The sequence below is a fragment of the Panthera tigris genome, chromosome C1 (genome assembly GCF_018350195.1).
Source record: "Panthera tigris isolate Pti1 chromosome C1, P.tigris_Pti1_mat1.1, whole genome shotgun sequence".
Taxonomy (NCBI): domain Eukaryota; kingdom Metazoa; phylum Chordata; class Mammalia; order Carnivora; family Felidae; genus Panthera; species Panthera tigris.
In genome coordinates, this window is record NC_056667.1 from 49,837,463 (window position 1) to 49,863,208 (window position 25,746).

The 25,746-nt window shown below is 38.9% G+C and overlaps 1 protein-coding gene across 13 annotated transcripts in view; it reads left to right on the forward strand.

Moving 5' to 3' along the window:
• NFIA (nuclear factor I A) overlaps positions 1 to 25,746 on the forward strand; it is a 371,559-nt gene that overhangs the window by 321,102 nt on the left and 24,711 nt on the right. For 2 of the 13 annotated variants that reach the window (XM_042997401.1, XM_042997402.1), the window contains exons 12-13: positions 16,017 to 16,108; positions 25,291 to 25,482. The exons of 2 other annotated variants lie outside the window; for them this stretch is intronic. In XM_042997401.1, coding sequence (XP_042853335.1) covers positions 16,017 to 16,108; positions 25,291 to 25,338 — 140 coding nt within the window. In that variant the 3' untranslated portion in view covers positions 25,339 to 25,482. Of the gene's footprint in view, positions 1 to 16,016; positions 16,109 to 18,004; positions 18,066 to 18,539; positions 18,617 to 25,290; positions 25,540 to 25,746 lie in introns of those variants that run through there. 9 more of the 13 variants (XM_042997409.1, XM_042997408.1, XM_042997406.1 and 6 more) reach the window with 8 other exon arrangements.

The window sequence follows — 25,746 nt, forward strand, 5'->3', positions numbered from 1 at the left end:
TTAATACTTTTGAACCAGATGATTCTAGGAATGTAGGCAAAATAAAATGTTCTACTGGTGGCATAGAAAGGCTTTTATCATCATGACTTGCTTCTGGGTTTTTCTGGGGTTTGCTGAATTCACAAGAATGTGTTGTTTCACAGCAATAGCTCGCCTTACCATCTTCTCCTTTATTGATAAGACAGTTGATAGGCTGGAGGACATGTAATTTATAGCGGAGGGGAGCCTTTCAAATTAAAAATCTCAAAGCCCGCTGGTCCACATTGGGAAGACATTTAAGGAACACCTCCCCCCCACCCCCCGCCACCACAGGCACACGCACAAACTCCTCTTCCATGCCCTGATTTCTGAACCAATTGATAAATAAAATACAAGAAAAAATCATAAGGAAGACCAGACTATCGCTTCTACTATCAGAGAATTTAGTTGATAACTGTAAGCAAATGTGCTTCCTAATGCTGAACCCCTGAGTTACACAGACCGATCTCTAGTGGCTGGCAATGTCTGACCACCACAGGCCTTCCCAAGTGGGCTCTGCCCTCCCGTTTAGAGCTGATAGCTCGGAGGTCCAGATGGCTGCATGTTGCCTACCAGCCCCTGTCTTCCTAAGAGAAAGGAGCAGGACAAGTCATGTCTGGTTTTTACTTCTAAACTCTACAGTCTAGAAAATAGAAAGTGATCAGAGGGAAAGAGGCCACAAAGATATAGAAGGGAACAAATATCTAAGTAAAATCGCTTCCCCCTCTCTCAGCATGCATCTTGATGACTACCTTCTTTCATTCACTCATTCAGCCTTCATATAGCGAGCACTTATCATGTGCCAAGGACTGTGTTAGCTGCTTGGGATACAGAGATGGTTAATCCTTGCTCTACCGAAATGTAGGATCCTGTGGAAGGAGACAGCTGGCAAATGGGTAGTTCCCAGGAGACAACGCTGGGACAAAGGCTTGGGTTCTACAGGAGCACTTGGGAGGGAGTTTGGTCTAGGCACAGAGTCTTAGCTAAAGATGATTTTGGAAAGGGTGACTTCTATTTAGTAGGGATAATAGTCTGGTACTTTGAATCTGAGGAGGAAAGTAGCGCTTTTCTTCAGAAACCAGCCTGGTGGGGGGAGGGGATGTCTAAAATTAGATTACCACTGAATAAAAATTTAGGGCAAAAAATATAGTTTCATAAATTATGTACTTTCTTAGAAATTAAAATCACAGGGTGGTTGGATCCTGTTTATCTTTGCCAGTTTATTAGAGCTCAACTTTAGCAAGAAGAAATATCATGACAAGGTATTAAGTACAGATGTTCGAGATCCCAATAGCATGTTGGAAATTGAGGCTTTTTTCAAAAACACTAATTGTATGACCCAGGACAGTCTTTTCTACCTGGCGTTTGAGATGACTTCCAGTAAGATAAAATTTTCAAAATACAAGTAGGAAATCATGCCAAGGGTCTCCTATATTACCAACTTTTCTGGGCTTCAAACTCCCTTATCTGCTAATGGGAGTATCACTGGCTGCTATACCCACTCTCTTAGGCAGATTGACAGGACAAACTGGGGTGACAGATGTGCCGTGCTGTAGACAGTTAAGAGTCCAAGGCATAATTTTTAATATCATCTTATAATGAAATACAAATGGATGCCAGCCTAAAGCAGAGTATGTATTTTAACCTAATCAGTTGCCTCTGGCATCAAATATTCAACTTTGCAGCTGTGGCCAGAAAAACATGGGTAAGGCAGATTTGGGAAAAAATTTGCCTATGAAATAAATACATTTTAATGGGAGAAATCCTTACTAGTGCCCTAAAACAAAACAGAACAAACAAAACCAGGGGCATGGGGGTAGAGTTAACAGTTATTTGGAGAAAGATTGATGTACTACTATGTCAGATCTTTTTCAGATACCATAACAAATACGGATAACCCGTAAGAGTCATTCACAATGGATGTGTTCTCTTCCTGCTAACTACCTTTGGTGGGTTTAGATACCTACTGAGAGAATATTGCTTCTTTCGTTCATTCAATAAATAGTAATTGACCATCACCTACTTGCCAAGTAGTGTTCTAGGTGCTAGGATTGAGCAGGAAATGAAAGAGATTTTAAAAATTCCCTGATCTTGTGGAGCTCAGATTACAGAAGGGAAGAAAGTCAATAAAAATAGTGAGTATAAAAGGTAGGGTGATGTAAGTCGGTTGTCTGTCGGCATACATAGGAGTCAGGAGTGGTGGAGGTAGGGGACGACTGTCAGGGTGGGCAGAGAAGGCCTGTCTGAGAAGGGGACATTTGAGCAAAGAGCTGACGGAAGTGAGAAGATGAGCCATGAGGCTGTAGGGGGAAGAGCTTTTCAAGCAGAAAGAACAGCCAGTACACCTGGCCAGGGTGGTGCGAACAGAATGAGGAAGCAAAAGTAGGAGAAGGCAAGGTCAAAGGTAAGGTGGATGAGTCTGGGAGCTGGGAGTGAGGTAAATAATGTAGGCTCTTGTAGGCCCTTGTAAAGACTTGGGCATTTACTCTTACCAAGACAGGAAGTAGAGAAGTGATAACTACCTAGTTTTTAACAGAAACACATTGAAGGCTTTGTTGAAAATAGATTGTAGGGGGCAAGAATTAAAGCAGGGAGACCAGTTAAGAGGCTGTTTGTTTGTTTGGTTTTTTTTAATCAATATAATGAGTGTCTTCAACCTGCAGCTGCTATTTTAGGCACAAGGGATGCAAAAGTGAACAAAACAGTCTCCTTCCCTGTGGACAAACAATAATCAAAGTATAAGTAAATTAGTAACCTAGGGACCATAAGGTCTAATAGAGAAAACTAAAACAGGGAGGGGAGGTGGCACCCTGTTGCAGAATCCAGGAACTAACATGGGGCAGGAGGTGTGGTGAGAATTATTTGAAGGGAGAGCTGATAGGATTTGCTGACACCTTAGATATTGGGTTGAGGGGGGGAAAATGAGAGAAATCAACAATGGCTTAGGTTTTTTACCTGGGCCACTGGAAAGATGGAGTTGCCATGAACTGAGAGGGGAACATTGCAGGAAGAGTCATTCTGGGTGAGGGGCAGGGATCAGAGTTTGGTTTGACCAAATTATGTTTGACATGTCTATTAGGTATCTTACCAGTTGGTGCAAATTATAGTAGCATGATACCTATGAAAGCTCTTTGCAGTTAACTGAGTTTTTCCATGTGCATCATCCATTAATTGGGAAGGGATTCCTGTTCAAATGTGCCATACATTGAATGGATAGTCCTCAGAGTCTTGAGGACAACAGTTGAAGAATAGGAGAAATATCTCATTACATTTGGGTCTATTTGTGATATGATGATTCCAAATGCAGTATTCTTTTTCTTAATTGTATTGTAACATCCAATTTTTATATAACAGGTTAGTACCAAGATCATACTATAAAAATGGACTTATCCAGAAAAGAAATTGCAGATTGGCATCATAGCCTAGAATTATAACAGGGAAAAAAAATGCTTTTGGATTATGATGGAAGATAAAACATGCATATTTTCTTTTTTTTAATTAATTAGGAACACAAAAACTCAATTTAAGAATGCATAAAAAACTCATAACATTTTTCTCCATGCCTTCTTAGCCATGAACTTTTGGTTTTTTTTAAACTAGAATTCTATTAAAGAAGAAGCATGCAATAACAAGTTTCCTTTATTATTTATTTTTATATCTACAGTGAATCTTACATACATTCATTATATGTATGAGTATGAACCTGTTAACCAAGAATATAACAATAATCTATGATGGGGATGGAAATTTTGCAGTATAATAATTAATGTATGTTCAATGCTTTTTGGTTAGCAACACTCTGTACACAAATACGTTATCTTGTTCTGTCTTCCTAAGAGTCCTGGTTGGTCAGGATTTTATAGACAAGGAAGCTGAGATTAAAAAGTGCAGATTACGGGGGCTCCCGAGTGGCTCAGTCAGCTAAGCATCTGACTCTTGGTTTCGGCTCAGGTCACAATCTCTCAATTTCATGATTTTGAGCCCCACCCATCCACCCCGCCTTGGACTCTGTGCTAGCACCATAGAGCATGCTTGGGATTCTCTCTCTCTCTCTCTCTCTCTCTCTCTCTCTCTCTCTCACTCTCTTTCTGCCCCTCCCCCACTTGTGCTGCCTTGGTCTCTCTCAAAATAAATAAATCAACTTAAAAAAAAAGAAAAAGTACATATTACTTTCCCAAGCTCATACTCCCATAGTCACCCGGACTGGAGTCACATGCAGGCCTTCCTATGCTCTTTCTACTATCTCATACATACTTTGTACAAATTACAGAGCAATATGACATGATTTCTAGTTGCTATTAAGCCACAACTGCCTGCTTATCTGAAATTAATCACAGCACAACAAAGTATTGAGCTTTTTACTCATGTGCCACGCACCTTAAAAGTATTTTTGTATGTGTTGTCTTATTTTAATTTTCACAATAATCCTATGAAGTAAATACTTCTGTTACCCTAATTAAGGGTTTCTTAGCCAGGTATAGCGGCGTCATGACTCACACCCAGCCACCTTGACCCTGTGGTTCATACGCTTGGCCATAGCATCCTATGGGGTATCTTTGCATTAGCCCAAAGCTTCTGTGTTTTTTTGCAGTGAAAACCCTATGGGAAAAATGTAGAAGAAGATGTTAGTTGGCCATTTATATTGCAGTATGAATTGGTCTCTGTTTCTGAGAGTAACTCTTGTTATCAGGGAAAGGAAGAGAGCAGAAGATTTGGAAGGAGATCAAACAAAAACAGCAAAAAGACGAAAAATAGGAGATGTTGATCAAGGCAGATTTCCTTTATTCTCCACGACTCCCGAGAACTTGGACTGTTGATGAGTGCTTTGAAGAATTATTTTCTGAGTTACCACCCAAATAATGACCCCTCTCCTTTTCACCAACACTTTTCCTTAAAATGTATAACACACTGTTGTAATCAATAATTGGATTCAGAACAAGCTAGTGAATGATACGTCATATTTTCACAATTTTTAGGTGACATAAGGACTGTTTCCTCTTTCAGAGAAAAACCAATGGATAATTGCAAGAGAAAATGGGGGAAAAAATAAGTTAGTGGCTTCCTTTCACAAAACACTTTTTCATTAGTGACGCCTGAACTATTCCATTATTCTTTTCCTTTAAATTTTTTAAATTACATTCAATAAAATCTATTCTTTGCTGTAAACTTCCACAAGTTTTTATAATATCATAGATTTTTGCAACCAATTCTACAGATAGGATAGAGAACAATCCCAAAACTTCCTTCTTTTTCTTACCTACTTTTAATTTAATGTCTGAGGTTATTTAGTGCCAGGGAACTTGATTGCAATCCATTTCCACATTGGTATCATTTTTTGTTTTGTTTTGTTTTGTTTTGTTTTTCCACATTGGTTTTAATTTCTCTACCAGTTCTGCTGCTATCTCCATTACATTTCAATTTTTTATATTCTTCTGAATTAGAAAGAGACCTATATAATATGCAATATTTTAATATTTGACGATAGTGGCATTTCATATGAGAGGAAGGAGAGTATTATTCAATAAAGTTACCCAGACAACTGGGTAACTTGTCCAGGAAAAAAAAAAAAAATTCCTTACACCAAAATAAATTCTAGCTGGAGGAAAAAACCAAACATACAAAGGTTAAGCCTTAAGTGCCACATGAAAATATAGAACAATTTTTAAAATAATATTGGAGGTGGGAAGGCCTTTCTAAATAACACACACAAATATAACCCAGAATCCATGAAAGGAAAGACTGATAAATTCTACTTTAAGAGTATCAAAAATTTATGCATGGAAAAAAATAACAAACAAAAAGACAAAAATGAAAGTGGGAAAAATATTTGCCACACATGTGACAGAGGGTTAAATTATATAAACACCAATAGTCTAATAGAAAGACCAAGAAACGGTATAAACATAGAGAAATGGAAAACATTTGAAAGATGGCTCATTCATGTAGCATAAGAACAATGCAAATTAAGACTTGGGTGGTATTTCTACCCGTCAGATCAGCAAAGATCAAAAAGTATCTTCCACAGTCTTGGCAAGTGTGTGGAAGATAGGCAGTCTTTTGCAATGTTAGAGGACTGTAAATTGGTTCAACCACTTCAGAAGACAATTAAATTTTTCATGTATATGAAAGTATATATGAGTCATACGTATCTTTACATACATAAATGTTAAATGTAAGTGACATAGTTGGACATGAACACAGATGTATAAGTATTCATTGCAACATTGATTATAATAGAAGATTAGTAATAACCTAAATATCTACAAACATTATATACATTAGGAACACTTTAAAAACAAAGAGACAAATCTATATGAATTCATGGAATAATCTTGGGGTTGTGTTAAGTCAGCAAAGGAGAATGCTAAGAAGTGTGTACAGAATATTACCATAGAGGGAGGAGGTGTATATACACATTTGCTTGTGTGTTGAAAGACAGAAACTGGTTTGTCGTAGGATAGCTCTTTGGTACCTTATCCAAAGAGAATGATAATACTGAGTTTTAAATCCCCCTTTTATAGAAAATATGATTGTTTTTTTATTTTCAAAAATATTTGTCTAATCCAGAAATTCTTCTTTCCACCTTAATCACTACAGTGACCAAAACTCAGGGTGGGGAGGGGTATCCCATAAAAATCTTGGCTATTTTTATACATCTAGATTTTAGCTATATTAACCAGCACTTTGGGTATGATAGCAAAAAATGTGTGATCTTTCTGGTGAAGGGATTCTTTTTCCCTCACCTATAGCAAGGAGTTAAGTGTAAGGTTAGCATTTGCATTCTCCATTGCCATTATTTGGCCACTATTTCTGGTTTAGGAACCCATTGAATACAGATGGGCACATATTATCTTAAATCATAATTTTTCATAAATGCTTTTTGCAAAATATTCCTATTCTGTGTACAATGTAATTTTACCATGTTTAAATATGCAAAGGAAAAATAACTGTTGGAAAGCAGGTGCTTTGATAGGTATTTTCATAAGCATTACCTAAGTTTCATTTGATTATGATTATAAATCTGCAAAATTGGGATTGTTAGTCCTCTTTTTAAAAAGAGGAAACTGAGATGAAGCTGGGCTTCAGACTCAGGTCTGTTGGACTCTGATGCTTTGTACTTACCCTACGCGGATATATCCCTTGTTTAGAGATAAAATACTGTACCTACATCTGTCCTCTGAAAACCCTAAGACACTCCATAAGGAACTTTTATATTATTACAAGAATAACAGACTCTTGCATACACTGAATTGGTGAAAAGTCGAGGAACAAGAGTGGAGTAAGAGATGGACGTTGTCAAGAAAGAGTGACCAGAGAGAACAGGCAATAGGTCATTCCCTTCATTTAGCTTTTCATAACCCGTTCAAGTCTTGCTTTTGCCTCAGCTTTTTACTTTTTCAGATGACAGAAATGACAAATGAGTTTTAAGATACTCTTCAGAAAATTAATATATATGGTAGCATATAAATAAAAATAAAATTATATTCTCCTATAATCAACTACTATTAACATTTTGGTGCATTTTCTCCTTAATGCATGTTGATGTGTGTATTTGTATGTAGATATACACACACATACATAAGATGATTGCTACCATGCTGAATATAATATTCTGTATGCTATTTTCTTAATTAGTATTTTACACCTTTTCTTATTTCATAAAAAAATTAGAAAATGTGATTTTAAACAATTTGTACTTATTCCTCTGCTCTAGAACATTAACTTTTGTCCCAATCTATGAAATAGGTTCCTGCATATTTTTGAAAATACGTTTTGTCCCCAACTTTAATAATTTCATTAGGATAGATTGCTAGAATTGGAATTACTAGTACCAACAGTGTGACTATTCATTTTGGTATACATCACCGATCAGCTGGGTTGTGCCGATTTATAAGTTACTTATGAGTCTGATCATAACATTAACCCTTGATTGGATTTTTTATTTTAAGTGTTAGAAGGCAGATGTCTCAGAGTGTAATACCCTTAATCAGATATTGGAATCAATAGTCCCCGATTGGATGCCTTTGGCATTTTTCTTCAATCCTTTTAATATTAAGTATAATGGAATTTGGGAGATTTCCCATCTTGCTGGCTAAGCCTGTCTTAGGGATTACTTTCTGAATGGCTTCTGTAGAAAATGTAACCCATTAGATATACGCAGAGGGATGACACCTTAAAGGTTCATGCCTATGTGAGTAAATGATATTTATCATGCTGGAGTCTTTATATGTAGGAGCTGAGAGAGGTTAATTGGCTTGCCAAGATCACATTTCAAGTAAGAGATTGAATGGATTCAATCAAGGATTTTCTGGTTCTAAAATTCATTTTCTACCTACCTTGCACTGCTGTAAAAACAAAAGTGTTACTTGGGTTTTCAGGTTCTGTTTATGTTTATTTAAGATTAAAAATTACTGGACATTTTTAAAAAATCATTTACAATGCCGTTCTTCAGAGATAACCGCTTTCTGTGCTTATCTCGCAGTCATTTTCTGTGCATATTTTAAACATAATTGATCATGATATATGTGTGTGTGCATATGTGTGTCTATATGTATACATATACCATTTGGTAAACTGGTTTTATTCATTTTATCTCCTATTATAAACATGTCATGATGCCATTATTATTTTAAAATGTGTTTAATGACTGCAAAATACTTCAACATATGAGTGAAGCACTAACATATAAGGTGGTTCCAATTTGTTCCTCTTTATAAGTAATACTGTAATGAACATCTTTATCTGTACCTTTAAGTATTTTTTGAGGATAAATTCCCAGAAGTAGGTTTCCAGAGTTACACTGCCTTTGGAGAGGCTGCAGAAGCCTTTCAAAAGGGAGCAATCCAATATATTGATCTAAGTTTCTTTTTTTAGTAAACCCCAGTTGAATCCAGTTTATTCCCTATGGCTATTTAATATAACTTTCACCTGTGCCTCCTCATGTACATTGTTGCTTCAGATCAATATATATGTTCTATCAATTGGACAGCACACAGCGTATACATAAAAATAAATGACAGTTTTCGAATTTAGATTAGCCACCAGAAGTAAATTTAAAGTAACTGAAACAAGTCTGTATTCGTATCCTTTACAGCTATTATGAAAAACAGTGTTCTAGGCAGTTTAAATAGACTGCATATAAGAAATAGTATAAAGTGCCTGCTTATGACACAGATTTGGGTAGCAGAAGGTCAAAGCGTCTCCGGTTTACGTGTTCTGATCCCCTTCTGTCTGTGTGAACACATGAATGGTCTTATACCTTCCTTTCTGCATATTTTACCCCAAATCATGATGTAGCTAGAGCCTCTGCCTCCCTGTGAGGAGCCTTAATACAAATAGAAATGCCAGCAGAGCAAAACCATCTGGCTAAATTGCTTCTTCTCAAGATTTTTGTGAACTACTGGCACATTAGACATGTCATGCAAATTGTTCCCATACATGTTAAGTAATGCTAATATATTAAAGTTCGAATTCATTAGCTTTTCAGGAACAAAGATTATGGGTGTGTTGTTCTGTAATAATTTACTAGCAATAAGTAGGTTTTAATTTCATGCCCTGAGGGCTGTGTCTTTTTTGTTGTTGTTGTTGGTAACTTGTTTGTGCAGACAAAAGATTTACAGAGATAATAGAAGGAGGTAACTGCACAGATGTGATCAAAATACTGGAAATTCAGTGTGGTTATCTTCTAGATTCCAAACATCTGGATGACAACTATAATATCCAGCCAATCATGTGGGAATTTCTAAATCTCTGAATACTGGATCATGTGTAGGAAAAGCTGTATGTGTTTCCTGGGCTATATAATGATATGAATAATGCTAACCCAGGCCCTGTAAAGTTGTTGATACCAATAGATTTCTTTAAAGGAAAAACACTCCAATATCCTCCAACATTTCTTTGTGACCTTGCAAGAAATAGTGCTGTTCAAGTTCCTCATTTAACTCATTTGAGTTAAACTGTAATGGGTTTCATTTAGAAATTAGCCAATCTATTTCCTGATAGTTACTGCATTTTTTTTTTTTTAAAGAAATGAAAGTTTTCTCACGGGGCTTCTCATTTTTTTTTAATAATGTAATAGTGCAGTTAAGATTCTAGAAACTATTTCAATTAGGTGCTTAATCATCTCACTGTTTCAAGTTTGCCACTGAACGCTGTCTCATGCACTTTTTCTTCACTGTCAGGTGTCACTGATAAACATTTAATAAAATTGCAACTTGAATACACAGGGATCTGTTCAAGTCTGCATTCCTGAACTTGCTTTGATTACCTCTGTCCAATAACTAGCACATTCCTGGGCAGGTGGTAGAATCACATTAAAGTCTATGAAATTGAATTTTTGACTAGGTATTTTTTGGAGGGAAATCCCCACATGTGAGTATGTCTGAGTTTCTGAAAACGAGGGAACATGTGACGTGCCTATTAATATTTGAGATATGAAGGGAAAAGTTTAGAGTGTGGGGAGGTCAAGCGATCTTAGTGGTGTTCAGAATGGGAAGTTGATAACTTTGTTCATTTTATGAATTATTTATTCTTCTTCTTAAAAGAAAAACAATTTCAATGGACTTTTTCCCCTCCGTTTTCAAATAGTTCAGGTTTCTGATTCTTAACATGTTACCTTCCTGAGCTAAATGGCAAAACGTGGTTTGCACCGTCCTGTCTTTTCTCCTTTCCCTCCGTGATTGATCCTCGGATTCCTGCCTCCAGTTCCTGCTTCCACGCCTCTGCCCATGCTGCTTCCTGTGGGACCCTCTCCCCCCATCCATCTGAACCTGTCAGCCAACTCCATCTTTTACAGCATGTCGCAAAAGCCATCCGTATTTCCTCTGCACAGCTTTTCCTGTTCTCCTGCCAGGTGTCCCTTTTCTGTCCTTTAACATCTCACCGAGTTTTATTTGTATCACCTTTAATACCATATTTTCGTTTTCTACACTCCTCTCTCACCACTAGACGCTAGCATTCTCAGATAGCACTGTGTCTTGCTCACCTTTGGCTTTCCCATAGTGCTCAGTACAGAGCCTGGCACAGAGCAGGTGTTCATGAGAGACAGACAGAGAGACAGAGAGACAGATGGAGAGAGAGAATGAATATGAATATTTAAATATATTAAAATATCTCTCTTTGAGGCACTCTAGAAGTTAGACTTGGTAGAGTTTAAGGGAATGAAAAAGGGGATGTTCACTCCATCTGTAGAGTTGGAGTCTGATGAAACACAACCCAGATCTCTCTGCAAACTCCGTGTCAGTTTGTAGGCCAGGCTACCAAGGTTTAGGGGACTTCATTGCTTCCTGTGTGTGGAAGCAAATACAGAGCCTCAAAGCTCACCAGGTCTCTTACATTTTCTTTTCTGCCAACGTGCCTCACTGTGTCACTTCCCCCTAGTCAGGGCAGGGGGGCTGGCCATCGCTCCCCTCAGGCAGTTCAGCTAGAGGGGAATCAGCCCCTCAGCCTCCCTGTGGGCACTCCCTGTGGGCACTCCCTCCCTGTGGGAGTCCTGATGGGGCTTCAACCAAAAGGCAGCTCTCCCTTTACACTCACTCCCCGCAAAGACATCTGTCTAAATGTTCTCCCTTTCGCCCTTTCAGTGATTACACATATTTTAGTGGTTGCTAAATTTGAACTAGACCTTGATTCTGTCTGCCTCCTTTTAATTTTCTAGTTTGTCAGATTTGGGTGATTTTAATGATACAGTTTTTAACTTAAGGAAATGTCAACTGACAATGGTACAAATATTTTAATATCTTTTTCTTCGGTCATATTTTTTTCCCCAAAAACAAGGAAGGCTCCAAGCATCTTTGTTCAAGACAGTTTGACCACCTTGTTAACACCGTGGTCAGATTTGATTTTATAGGTGAAGGCCATTGCAGACTCAAAATGGATTTATGTGGAAATATCATGATTTCTTTATCCGGACACATCTCTTACATCTTCTTATTGAGAAAAAGAAACAAAACAAAACAAAGCCTTACACCTTGGGAACAATAAACGTAGGAATTCTTTTAGGCTTGCAGGCAGTCAGTTACATCATTTCTGAAGACAGAAAGGCTAAGTTCTCCCAGGGAACACCTACCTGCACAGTGGTAAAGAGCAGATTGAAAGGGCAATCTCTGCCACTGTCCTGCCCACTGCCTCATGCCCGCCTCATAGTCCCCGCTAGAGATAGATTCTGGCATCCTCAAGAGGCCTTGTGAAAGTATTACTTATAAAGAATGAACAGTTCTTGAGCCATCCTTCCAACTGACCATACTGAGACAGGATTTGCACTAAGTGAAGGACTATATAATTAGCAACGTGTATGGTAAGTGGGTAACACAGAAGAATGGGATTTTCTGGATATGGGATCAAATTCTGGTCTAGGATTTTGATACTTATCACTATGGCTAAGGCCAAAGTAAGACTATTGGATAATGGGAAGAAATACAGTAGAAAGAGGAAAAATATGATCTTATTAGTGCCAATAAAATGGTGAAAGCTTCTAATAGGAATATTCATCCATAACATTAGGAAAATAGTCCATGATGATACTGCTCATGTGGGTAAGAAGACTTGCTTTAAAAAAAAAACAAAAACAACAACAACAACAACAAACAAAGCTTCTGCTTCAGAAGCAAATAATCAATAATTTGATTTCTAATAGTCATCTTTGCCATGAGGACTTTTACAATGAGATTATATAAGCAAATTGATTTCCCTATTGACTTTATCAGAAAATTGTCAAATGCCCCTGAATCATCCCTCCAGAATCCTCAAAAAAATGCCTATAATAATCTTCCCAGAAAATTATTTTCTGGATTTCATGATTTCCTGAAGCTCTTTCTGCAGCATTTGATTATTGCTGCTGTAAATAACGCCAGAATTATAATTAAGAAAGATATGAATGTGATATAATAGCATAATAAATACAGTTGTATATAATTAATTACCACATTGCCCCCTTTACTTGATTTTATATTCATGTTGAAAGCTCTTAACTATGCATGTATAATTGATTTGCTATGGTATATGTGGTTGTTTTAATAAAAAGTTGCAATTGAGGTTTTTATTAAATAGTATAACTCCCTTATTCCACTTTTTCTTTGGAAAAAATCAAATTTAACTAATGTCACCTCATTTCTGGAACTACATCCTGTTGTAGGTGAACACGCTGGCTATTGTAACTACCATAATGGAAGATGAGTCAGACTTTCTTTCTTCCTTCCCTTGTTTTCCCTGTGTCCTTGAGTTTTCCCAGAAGCTACATTTCTATAGAATAAATTTCCCTGGGCACCATTTCTTCCATTTGATGACTTGGGTACTCAGAGATTCCCAGGTTTTTGTAGTTGTAATATCCTTTTTTTTTCCTTTTCTTTTCTTCTCTTTTCTTTTCTTTTCCTTCTCTTTTTTTTTTTTTTTTTTTTTTTTTTTTTTTAATGCTAACACACTACCACCTCTCTCACTGTTGCCCTTGTTTTAAAGACCAGACTAAACTTTGAAACAGTTTTAGGATGCCTATGAAAGCATTAAAGGCCTTCTGGGATATTTTGAAATTGAGAATTCAAAGTTGGTCTCTATGCCTGAAGAAGAAAGAATAGCCAGTTGTTAGCAGTTTTGAGTGGCTAAATTATTTGTATGCTAAACCTTCCAAATGGCACCATTTAGGTCTGGCAAACAATAGAGAATGGAATGGAGTGCAAGCCTTTCCGGGTTTAGTAAAAGCAAGCAAACAAACAAACAAACAAACAAACAAAACATGAATCCTGGGATCAGTCAGCGTGCTTGTTTCTGAAGTCACCAGTGCGGCAAAAGCATCATAGGAAATCCTGTGGTGTGTCTGTTGTGACCAGTGCAGACCTGCACACACAGTTCTCTAGGATTCAGATCTCTGCATCTGTCATCGATCACTTAGTCTCGTACCTTTTGCATACTTCTCATACCTTTATTGTTCCTTCTCACCCTCCCATTCTATTCACGTGTGGAGGAACACTCCCCCCGCCCCCCTCCCCCACCAACCACTGAGAGGTTTGACAGGTTATTTCATCTACTAGCTTCCTCCTTATCTCTCCCACATCCTCTTTATGCCCTAGGAGCAGGTAAATTCACTACCAGGTAATTATAGTCCATCATTTTCAATAATAATTTTCTATGGAAACTTCTTAAACCATCTCGAAGCAAAGCAATAGGCTGAATAAAGCAATTAACAAAAATTCTTTTACTGAACTTTTAAAAACTTAAATTTCTGCCATACCAGTGAGTGAGAGGTACATACAGAAAGGCTACATCGACAGGTATTTTTCCATTGTGTTCAATTTAGTCTAACGTTGGATGGGCTGGGAAGGAAATCAGCAGATTCACATGACTAGACAGTATAACACATCATACATCTAGATTGTTTTATATAAAGCTATTACCGGACAAATCCTTCTAAAACAAATACTACAACAAAACTTTCTTATTATTAGACATTAGAGGATCCTCATGTCCATCCACTGTTCCATGCTGGTTTAACACAGCCACACCATGTGACCATCACAGATCGGTGGGGGTGACTTAGCTCTTACCAAAGATGACCAACAGGACTTGGGCCAAACTGGTGGAAATTTTATCTTTAGATATCTTTTGTGCTTCACAAAAGAAACAAGAAGTCCGAGTGGCTTTCTATAAAACAGAAAATCAAAAACAAAGCAGATGATGCCAAAAAGGAAAAAAGAAATCTGGCAAAGGGATTTGGTATGATTCCCTCAGTTATCTGTGCTTTTTCAAAATTGAAGACCCTTTTCATCTTTTAGATGGTGTGTGTCTAGAGTTAGTTCAAAAAATTTGGCCCCTTTTACAAGCATTGTTAACAGATTTGAAATGAAGCAAGAGTCTATCTAAAAGTTCTAGTACAAAGAAAGAATGCGAATAAATATCGGGAGTTTGTGATAGAGAAGGGTATTGCAGGACACCAAAGGACCAAATGCACATTTGGATTTATAAGCCAACAAAACACCAAAGCCGCTGAGTTTTTTTCTCACTAAACTAGAGTGAAGCTCTCAAATATAAATGTAAAACCCAAAATATATATACAGTTCTGTATATATAAAAACCAACAACAAAACTTTACTGTGAAAGGATAGGAAACTGAAGTGTGGTTCCAGGGTGATAGCTTGGTTTACACAGGATCTTGATAGTTTGTACCTTTAACAGAAAGGTTCTAGGCTCGGAAGACTAGATGTTAATGTTTTTTAAATATTTATTTATATTTGAGAGGGGGGAGGGCAGAGAGAGAGGGAGACACAGAATCCAAAGCAGGTTCCAGGCTCTGAGCTGTCAACATAGAGCCCAACGCAGGGCTCAAACCCACGAGCTGTGAGATCATGACCTGAGCTGAAGTCGGACACTTAACCGACTGAGCTACCCAGGCACCCCCAAATATTAATATTTTAAGCACATTTCGTGCATCATAGAGATTCTAGACACTCTCCTGGGACCTATAAAGACAGCTGGTTCTAAATGGTTTTCCACCAACTTTCTGGAGAACCCATTAACTTCTTCTATAAAGACTCCTCTTCAGTATTTAGCTATAGAGGCACAGGAATGTCTCATGATTTTGGGGAATGCAATAGTGTGAAAAGCAAGGTTGTAAAATGAACTGCTTTCCTCCCCCTTTCTACCTAATTTCTCTCTCCCTGTGCTGTAAGGACTAGGATATCTCTTTCTGATTCCTGAGCTCATGTTTAACTCAGAAAGTATAGTTTGCAAAAATGTCCTGCATGTTCTAATTTGTATGACGGAAGGAGAAAAGAACTCATCTGAGCACCAATTTGACATCGTTTTACTCCAACAGTCTTTAGAAGCCAACACCCCTTCCCTTTTATGACTGTCTCAAATGCCCTTGCTAGCCAGATCCCTTTTGCTAGCTACAGTGTTTGCACATTTCCTTGTTAATCAGCTGCGTAGGCTCAGAGACTGTGTGTTTTGGTGTTGTTTGTGTGTGCAATCTCGTGCTGCTTCCTGAACGCATGTGTCCCTTCCCTTCACAGCCTACTCGACACCCAGCACCTCCCCCGCAAACCGATTCGTCAGTGTTGGACCACGGGATCCAAGCTTTGTAAATATCCCTCAACAGACACAGGTGGGCCGCTCTCATCTTTTCTGTATGTGGTGCAGCTTGTTTTATTCATCAGGTGCATTGTAATTCGTCTTTTGGCACAACAGGCTGCATTTCCCAGCCCCTGTTTGGTCCCCTTTCCTCCTGACCCCAACCTTCCTGGCCCTACAGCCACATTTCCCTGTGTTCTCAGAAATCGTGGAAAACGCTGTCTGCGATTTTTCGTTTCTCGTATCGAGAGGGTAGAAGAGGAAGGCTTCTGTGCCAGAACTCCTTTTGCGGTGGCGAGAAAGGTTTCTCAGTGCTAGATAGCGTGTGTTTCCTTGTCTAGGAATTCTGGTCTCTCTACATGCAAGCAGATGGAAGTATACCTCTACCCGGAAAAGTCCACTCTGGTTGCTGTTAAAATCAGAGTGCATCCAGGGAATGGGGGAACCAGCCACTCTTCTGTATTCACTATAGGGTCCCCAGGAACCTGGAAAACTTTCTGAAAAAAGAAAAGAAAAGAAAGGGTTTCTGAGTCCTATTAAGTTGCTGGTGTTGGTGCAGAAATAGGTGATATTTGTTACTGGTTACGCTGGCCACTAGAGAGCAAGGTGCAGCGGGGTGGGAGGGGACATATGCGACTATAATGTCATATTTTGAAGTAGGTGATTGAGAAAAGAGTGTACGACGACATCTAGAGCTTGTTTTTCAGTAGACAGTTGTGTTTTGTCCTAGTATAGGTGAAGGAGAAGAAATCCCTTTTAGAAGTTTTGAAATGGCTGCTGTTCATTAACAAACAGTGAGAGACTTTTGGAGTTCAAAGGTAGTAGATGTAGAGATATTTGAAGTTTGTGAAATAGAATTAGATTAAAGTTTGGAAAGGAACTACTCTCTGATTTCCTAATTAGAATGGAACTATATACTATCATAATTGACATAAAGTATCTTCTTTGTGAGGTTCTCAGCATGTTGTTTGAAAAAATTCCCTGGGATATTTTGTGCATATGCCTGGGTGTGTAATCTCCAGATGCCAAATTTGTAACTACTCATCTTTGTTTATAAGAATATGACCAGATACTTATCAACGGGATAGATTTGCCTTCCTGGGTCCATTTGCTCACTCTGTAAAGGATTTTAGTTTATTGCTGTGTCGACAGTGCAGGTGAAACTACATTGCATCTGAAGCCTTCCTTACGCCAAAGCGGGGTCACAGAAAGTACAGCCTCAGAGGAGGCAGCTGGGAGGGGAAGGGGAGCAAAAAGGGGAGGCAGCAGGTTAACTCTTGAATTTCCCACTTCTGCTGTTCCTCCTGAAGCGGGCATATCCTTGGCTTCTGGGATTAACATCTACTCTGGACCTGCCATAAAATTGTTCCGGTTTATTGCTTATTTTCCTATACCTTCAAATGCTTAACTGGTGAATTGGAAGTTGAATAATTACCTCAGATGCATTAAAATTTGATTTTGTACTTTTGGCTCATGTGTTCAAGTTCAGTGGGAGGGGGAAACCGGGGACAGTGGCTCTATATTGAATGATTGCTTTTCTTGAAGCCCCAGAGTGCTTGGGTTACTTCATTAAGAACCTCAACTATGCAGTTTGGAAATGTCCTGTTTGTACTTTACATAGTATTTTTTTATACAATCTGTGATTCATAGCACTGAAATGGTACCCTGTGTTCCTTTCAATTTGTTTCTCTATAATCAAAACGTGTTATATTCCAAAAGGCTTTGTTTCACAAATGCCTTATTTAACCCAGAAACTGAGTCTTCATGATGTTGACCACAAAAATTCAATTCTTAAAAATCCAGATTCTCCACGCATCTGGATGAATGATGTCATTTAGACCCAATTTTGGCATCTGGAACTGAATTTTTTTTAGTGTCTGTTAAATATTTGGCATCATAGGGACAACAGCTTAAATGTTTCTTACCACAGTTACACCTGCCACATTCATCTTGAAGAAAACCATCCCAATTGTCTTATGAGAAACTGTACTAATGGAGTTGTCATTTAAAAAAAAATGTGTGTGTATATATCCTAAGGTAAAAATGATATGCTCAAAATCTTTTTTTAATTTTTATTTATTTATTTATTTTGAGAGAGAGAGAGAGCAAGCAGAGGAGGGGCAGAGAGAGAGGGAGAAAGAATCCCAAACAGGTTCCTAGCTGTCAATGCAGAACCCAGCCCGATGCAGAGCTCAGACTCACAAACTGTGAGATCGTGATCTGAGCCAAAACCAAGGGTCGCTTGGTTTAACTGAGCCACCCAGGTGCCCCATGCTCAAAATCTTTTAATTTTAAGGAGTATATGTTAACTCTTTAAAAAAAAAAAAAAAGGAACTACTTTCCGGAACCATTTAAAGTGTTAGACATGTATAGATGTAGATAAAAATGGTCATATTCTTAAAAAATAATCTCCTTTTTGAGAAGACATTAGTTCAGAAGTGAGTCTGGTTTTTCTTTTTTTACAGGAATTTTTTAAGACCTAATTTGAACATGGCCTGCAGATTAGTAATTTTCTACACGAGCTTGCATTTTTTTCTACCTTTGATGCTTTTGTTGATGAGGCATGAAATGTGTATTAACTGAATTATAGAAAAGTTTTCTGGAGAGACGACATTTTGCTTTCTACCTTTAGAGAAGTAAAATTGAAGGATCAGCCAAACAGGTACTTGAGCTTTACAAATGCAGAAGAGGTACACAAATGCATGAACAAACGCAAGGTCAAATGGTGTCCCTTTCTCCAAAAGACCAGTTCCCAGTGGAAATCTCTTCAACATAACTGAACCATTGACTTATAGGAGACAGATTAGATATGGTCTCTGTTGTTTTGTAGCAGATAGAACTTGAACGACTGTGTAGGCCTTTTAAATAGGCAGCTTTCAGTTTATAAAGAAAGTAAGAACTTTATTTATAAAAAGTACTCTTGGGGCACTTGGGTGGCTCAGTCGGTTAAGCGTCCAACTCTTGGTTTTGGCTCAGGTCATGATCTTGCCGTTCGTGAGTTTAAGCCCCACATCAGACTCTGTGCTGACCATGCAGAGCCTGCTTGTGATTCTCTCTCCCTCTCTTTCTCTGCCCCTCCCCAGCTCTCTCTCTCTTTCTCTCTCAAAATAAATCTTAAAAAACCAACAACAACTTTTAAAAAAGTATTCTTTAATTATATAGAGCTTCTATTCATTGAGCATTTTCTGTGTACTAAGTACCTTAGGTACATTTCCCAACTAATCTTTGCAGCCACCCCAATAGGGTAGCTATAATTATCTCCACTCTATATGTGGAAACTGAGACCTAAAGAGATTATTCATTTTCCCATGGCCATAAGCAGTGAGAAGTGGAGGAAGAATTTGTACCCAGTTTGCTGACTGCAAGGCCTGTTTTCTCTAACCATTGTGCTTCACGAAGGCCTCACATGCTGGTGAGCCACACTGACTGATGCTCAGCTCTGGAATACTATGAGCATGCTCCCTGCTTTTAAATCTGAGACCGTATTAAAATCTAATCACCAGTATATATCCAAGAGATGGAAAGCAAGGTCTTGAAGAGGTATTGGTACGCCCATGTACTTGGCATTATTCACAATAGACAAAAGGTGGAAGCAACCCGGGTCTCCATGCACAGACACATAGGATAAACAAAATATGGCATATACATTTTGTGCATACACCATTTTAATGTGGTATGGTGCATATGATCTGGCCTTAAAAATGAAGGAAATTCTGCAGTATGCTACACGGATGAACCTTGACGATGTCATGCTAAGTGAAAGATGCCAGTCCTGAAAGGACAAATACTGTATGATCCCATGTATGTGAGGTTCCTGAAGGAGTCAGACTCATAGAGAAAGTAGCAGGGTGGCTGCGGGATGGGAGGATGGCGGGATGGAGAGTCGTTGTTTAAAGGGTGTGGAGTTTCCATTTTGCAAGATGAAAAGAGTTCTGGAGATGGTTGGTGGTGATGACTGCACAGCAGCGTGACCGTACTGAATAACACTAAACTGTCCACTTAAAATTGGTTTAAGACAGTCCAGTTTATGTTATGTGTGTTTCACCACAACTTTTAAAATGTAATCGTTCGATAAACTCCGATGGCCCTTTCACCTCTGAAGAGCGTGAAATTCTGTAAAGCAAATAGGAAAAGTAGGCAGTTTATCAACAAAATCCACAGTAATTGTGTGCTGACCTCTCTCAAAGTACCGATTCTCATGCCCAGCACATAGTGGGTAGTCAGCATACATTGCTTGAATCTAAATGATTCATAAGAAAGTTTAAAAATAATGACTTTCTCTCATTACAGTCATGATGCATGTTAATTGTGGAAAATACAGATGGGAAAAATAATAAAAATCACTTGTAGTCCTACTGTTAACATTTCCATATAAATCCATCCGGACTGTTTCTATGCATACAAGTATATTGCAAAAATGAGATCATATTACATACCCCGTTTGATAACTTGCTGTTTCTTCCCTTTAACAATATATTATGGCCTTCTTTCCATGTAAATTGGAAAAATTGAATATTGGCTTTTATTGCACCAATTCATCATCTGTAATGATTGGTAGGGAAAGATAACGTGGATAATTGAAAGCCATTTTTTCTCCTCCTTCCCTTCCAGTCTGTTTTTTTTTTTTTTTTTCCTCCAGTGAATTCCTCCCTTCACTGAGATGGAATCGCCTTCTTTTTAGCCTTGCCTTGAGCTAGTTTTCTTTCAAACCATCTTGCAATTGCGTTGTACATTTCACCGCAGCTCGTGGCTGTGTTTGAACATTCCTGCCAAGTTATCTGTCCCATTCTTCTGCCTCACTTGCCTGCTACCTCTGCTACTGTCATTATTTGACTCGTATCCCTCTGCATCCCCCACTTCGTAACTCATTAAAATAGGGGGTGTCCATCTCCCTACAGCTTTCAGAACATCCGTCTGTTTTGAGACACCATGACCGCTTGGTCCCACCCCAAATCTCTTATTTTTCAAATTTGTCCTAGGATCAGTTGATATTAATGTATAGAGAAGTCTCTGGGGCATAGAGTTTTTACTTCACTTTGGACACTATTAATGTCCCCTGCACGCCCACTGAATGATATAATATAATAGAGAACATGCTCTCATCTCAAATAGCAGAAAGCCAATGGCCATTTCAATTGCATCTCATAATTTAATCTGATCCCTGAAAACGAGAGCCATTAAGAGGATGCATTTATTTAGAGGAAAAAGTTAATATTTCATCATCAGGTAATAAATAGAAATACCAATTCCCATACAGAAGGACTGAGCAAAGAACTCATTTTGATTCAGGTTCTAGTTTAATCAGAATGTTCAAATAAAATGCTTAACCTGCAGAACTCCAATGAGAACTAATTCTTTAAGATGAAAAATGAGTGCAAACAATATTAAAAACAGGCATTTCTTCCCTGCCACCCAAATCTATCACTGTTCTGCATCAACAGAATTGTGGTATCTGAAATGCTATTTAAAACCAAATTACCATTTGGGTTATTAGAAGAATCGCTTGGCATGGCATGGGCCTGATTTGTTGACAAAAAGGCACAGGTGCTGTAACCTTTGCTTAATAAATCATTTAGCTGCTCGGCCTGCGAGCAGTGTGACTTCACTGCCTTTGCTTCATGAAATTTATAAACGTAGGCACAAGCCACACACTTCACTGTGCTGGAAACCACCTGATCTAGAGAGGTCCCTGCATGGCTAAATTATGGGCATGTCACCCATTGTCTGCCTCTGGTGGGGATGCATAAGGAACGTGGGGAGGCAGCGAATATGGAGAGCGTTTCCATCTGTTGACATTCTGTGTCATATTCCTGAAGTTCTGCTTGAGAGACAAAAGCATAGGCAATCCACAAAACTCTTCATAAGTTCCTTTCTTTGCTTACTCACCATTTCTTATAGTATTCCCAACACCTACAGAATGTAGGATGTAACAATTCTCCTCAAGTTGTTCAGAGACTAGTAGAAGACACAGATGTTTAAAAAAACAATAATAGTGGGGTGCCTGGGTGGCTCAGTCGGTTGAGCGTCCGACTTCAGCTCAGGTCATAATATCACGGTTTGTGAGGTCGAACCCCACATAGGGCTCATTGCTGTCAGTGCACAGCCTGCTTCAGATCCTCTGTCTCCCTCTCTCTCTGCACCCCCCCCCTCAAAAATGAATAGACATTTAAAATAATAATAATAGTAATGACAACAACAACATTAATAATGCAGCGTGATGCCAGTTACAATAGGACTTGCCTAATTTGCCTAAGAGGCTTTGAGACCATAGTATAAGAACTTTTCAAAGAGTGGAAGGGGGCAGAAAGGCTAAACCATTTTTCTATCCATATCTAATTTTGATGTGATGATATGATTCTGGTTTTCATGTAATTCACCCTTTTTTTTACCCCCCTACCTTTAATTTTTGCCCATTTATGCTATGCATGAGCTGGTAGATAAGGCTTTATTTCACCCCTCCTAGGAAGAGCAACATGTTTATTGAGTTCTGTCTTCTCTGGACCAACCAGATACGCAGTCATGTCCTGTAGCTCCTTCACCCTTCATTTCTAAGAAACTCCCCCTCCTTGTGTAATGCCCTTGCCCAGGGCACCAAGGTCACCTGAGATTACACTCAAGTTAGCTGAAGCCTTTTCTGCCTCCTCCCCAACCTGCCCCATGCTTTCTGCCTGTAGGAGGTTGGGTACCCACAGAAGTTCAGGGAGCAGCCAGAGAGCTGCAAAGGCAGGAAACTAAGATTTCTTAGAGGCAAAAAAAAAAAAAAAAAAAAAAAGTAGCTTCCCCTTTCTAGTTAGAATTGAATTTGAGCATTTCAGTTACAAGCCCATACAATGACAGACAAAATTTCATTTCCTTCTGATTTTGGACGAAGTTAAGAAGACTTATTGGTCAAATCAGTACTGTGTCTTAAGTACCCACATGTGCCAGGTTCTGTGCCTGAACTTGCTACCGGACTCAGAGTCGTCTGAGATTGGTGCTGTTATCCCCATTTTACAGATGAGGAAACTGGCGTTTCAGAAGAGTACCTTCGTCCCAGGCCATTGAGGTAGCCAGGATTTGAACCGGTTTGTCTCTCAAACTTCTCTTTCCCAAATGCCATCTGCATGGTTAATTACTATTAGTGAAAAGTTATTGACCATTTTCTCTTTAAGATGGCCTAAGATTGACTCATCCTTTTACATCAAGGAATCAGAAGCCTAGGAATTGTGTCCTGTGGGATAGGACCGATGCCTCACTTGGTCTTTCTGAAGACCAGTTTCCTATTAGTTCATGCATCTGTAAAATAAGACTAGGCTCATTCTGTCATACTGTCTGGGAAAAAGACCTTTACTAATGATGTTGGTCCACATCTGTGAGAACAGCTAGATTCTGCCCAGAGACCAGATAGCAGAGCAGCTGAGATTGTGGGCTTCCTTTTCAGAACTTGGGTAGAACTTTATTCCTTCAGTTAGAAGCAGTATATGTTTTCATTTTTTGGTTATTTTTTTTTCTTTTTTCTTGGTAATTCAATTTTTTCTAGTCTGGTTTATTAACTGTAGAATGATGATTATATGATCTCTAATGGTTGTTTTAAGTCTTAGTTCTGTTGGTGTAGAGAAAGTAAATGCTTGATTCCAACTAAGCATTCAACAAATGATAGCTTTTATTGTTTGGTTGATAACTAAATTCATATTTATATATTTTTTTAACGTTCATTTTTGAGAGAGAGACGGAGACAGAGCGTGAGTGGGGGAGAGGCAGAGAGAGAGAGGGAGACACAGAATCTGAAACAGGCTCCAGGCTCTGAGCTGTCAGCACAGAGCCCAACGCGGGGCTCGAACCCACAAACCGTGAGATCATGACCTGAGCTGAAGTCAGTTGCCCAATCAACTGAGCCACCCAGGCGCCCCTAACTAAACTCATATTTAAATGGTATTTTCTGGATTACAAACTATTTTCTCATTTGATCTTAAGAGCAACCCATTAAGTAGGCAGACCCATTATTGGTGTTATCCCCATTATACAGTCTTTCAGTTTTTAATTTAGCAGCACCTTTGAGATGTCCTCAGCCACACACTTCACTTCTGGACAAAGTAAGGGCATCAGTTCTAGATACTGGTCTCCTTTTCTCCCTCCATTCTTATGCTTCTGTAATCCCATTACCTTTAACTCTGTGTGTTAGTGCGGTGTTAGTCTTTTTTGTTTGGTTGGTTTTTGCCTTGCTCCAGAAAGATTTGGGGAAGCTTAGTTACAGCAAATGGATGATTATTGAAAGAATTAGGTGCCTACTTGGGATTTGGCACACAATAGGTGCTCAATAAATACTGGCTCCTTTCTCACTTGCCTCTTCTCAGTATTAAAATGAGATCAGTGGCCACGGAGAAGGGTAAGATAAGAGGGAGCCTGCATAGGAAATAATTCGATTTTACGGAAGAAGAAGGGTAAAAAATCTGGTATCCGTTAAATTAGCCTTGGGATCGTGGGAAAAGGGGGGCCAAAAAATGAGGTGGGAGGAAAGCTAGAAAACAGAAGGTGAGAATTTGTACAGAGAATTGAGAAGAGTGAGGTCTGAATTTGATGATAGCCTTGCAACGAAGCCAGGAAACCCTAGTTTTGGTTGCAGAATTGCTGTCAAAATTCCCAGTCTTTAGATGGCTCTTGATGATGATGCTTCTGATCGGCAGAAGTTCCAAGATACCAAGGGAAACATATTTGGTACTCATGGCCTGATTTCTTTGTGGGGGGGAAAGGGGAAAAGAATATGAATTAAAGAGGAGGACAGACCTATTTTCACATCCTGGCTATGCCATTCATCAGCGTGATCTTGGACATTATCCTTTAAAATTCAATGCCTTCATCTATGAAATGAAGGCAGTACCCTCTACCTCCTAGAAAAAAACCCACTTGAGCGTGGCTTAAGCCAATTAGAGTTCTTTTCCTGACGTGAAATTCTGAGTGGGTTGTTGGCCTTATTTCATCTGCTATATGATGCCAGCGGGAGCCCATGCTCTTTCAGAGGTTCTACTCCACCATCCTCAGCATGTTGTCCATTCATCCTCATGCCTGGTGCCTCTCGTTGCAGAATGGCTGCTGCGGCTCCAGATATCATGCCCATATCCTTCTCCGCTATTCCTCTTACATCAGGGAAACAATGGTCCTGCCATACTCCTCCCCTGCTTCCTGTTAGCAAATTTCTGTTCAGGCCTGACTAAAATTGGATTCCATTTTAATCTTTAGCAGCACAGAATGCTGGGAAAGCCAGCACAGAATTGTCTTGATGGCTAAAATCATGATCTGTTGCCGTGGGCTGGTTACATTGTCCTCCCTAAACAAAACTGCCCCAAGAAGGAAGGGGCCATCAATAATAGGTAAACCGTTAACAGTATTTGACATATTCCTTTTTCCTACTCTCTGCTGGGTTTCATGTGCTTTTAACTCCTGTTGTTGCACTTGACTCCCTTCATATCTTGATGCTTGTCTTTTTACAGGGCCTTTCCTCTATACTCGCTCCCCATGTGTGTAAGAAACATATATACTGTGTAAGTGTCTGTGTGTGTGTGTGAGAGAGAGAGAGAGAGTAGTGATCATGTCATTTTAGCCCTCTGTCTGAGTCCAGGATTCATGCAGACATACTGGAGTTTGTGCAGACCAGCTCCCACGGGCTGGGTCAGCTTTCTCCCGGTAAACTAGAAT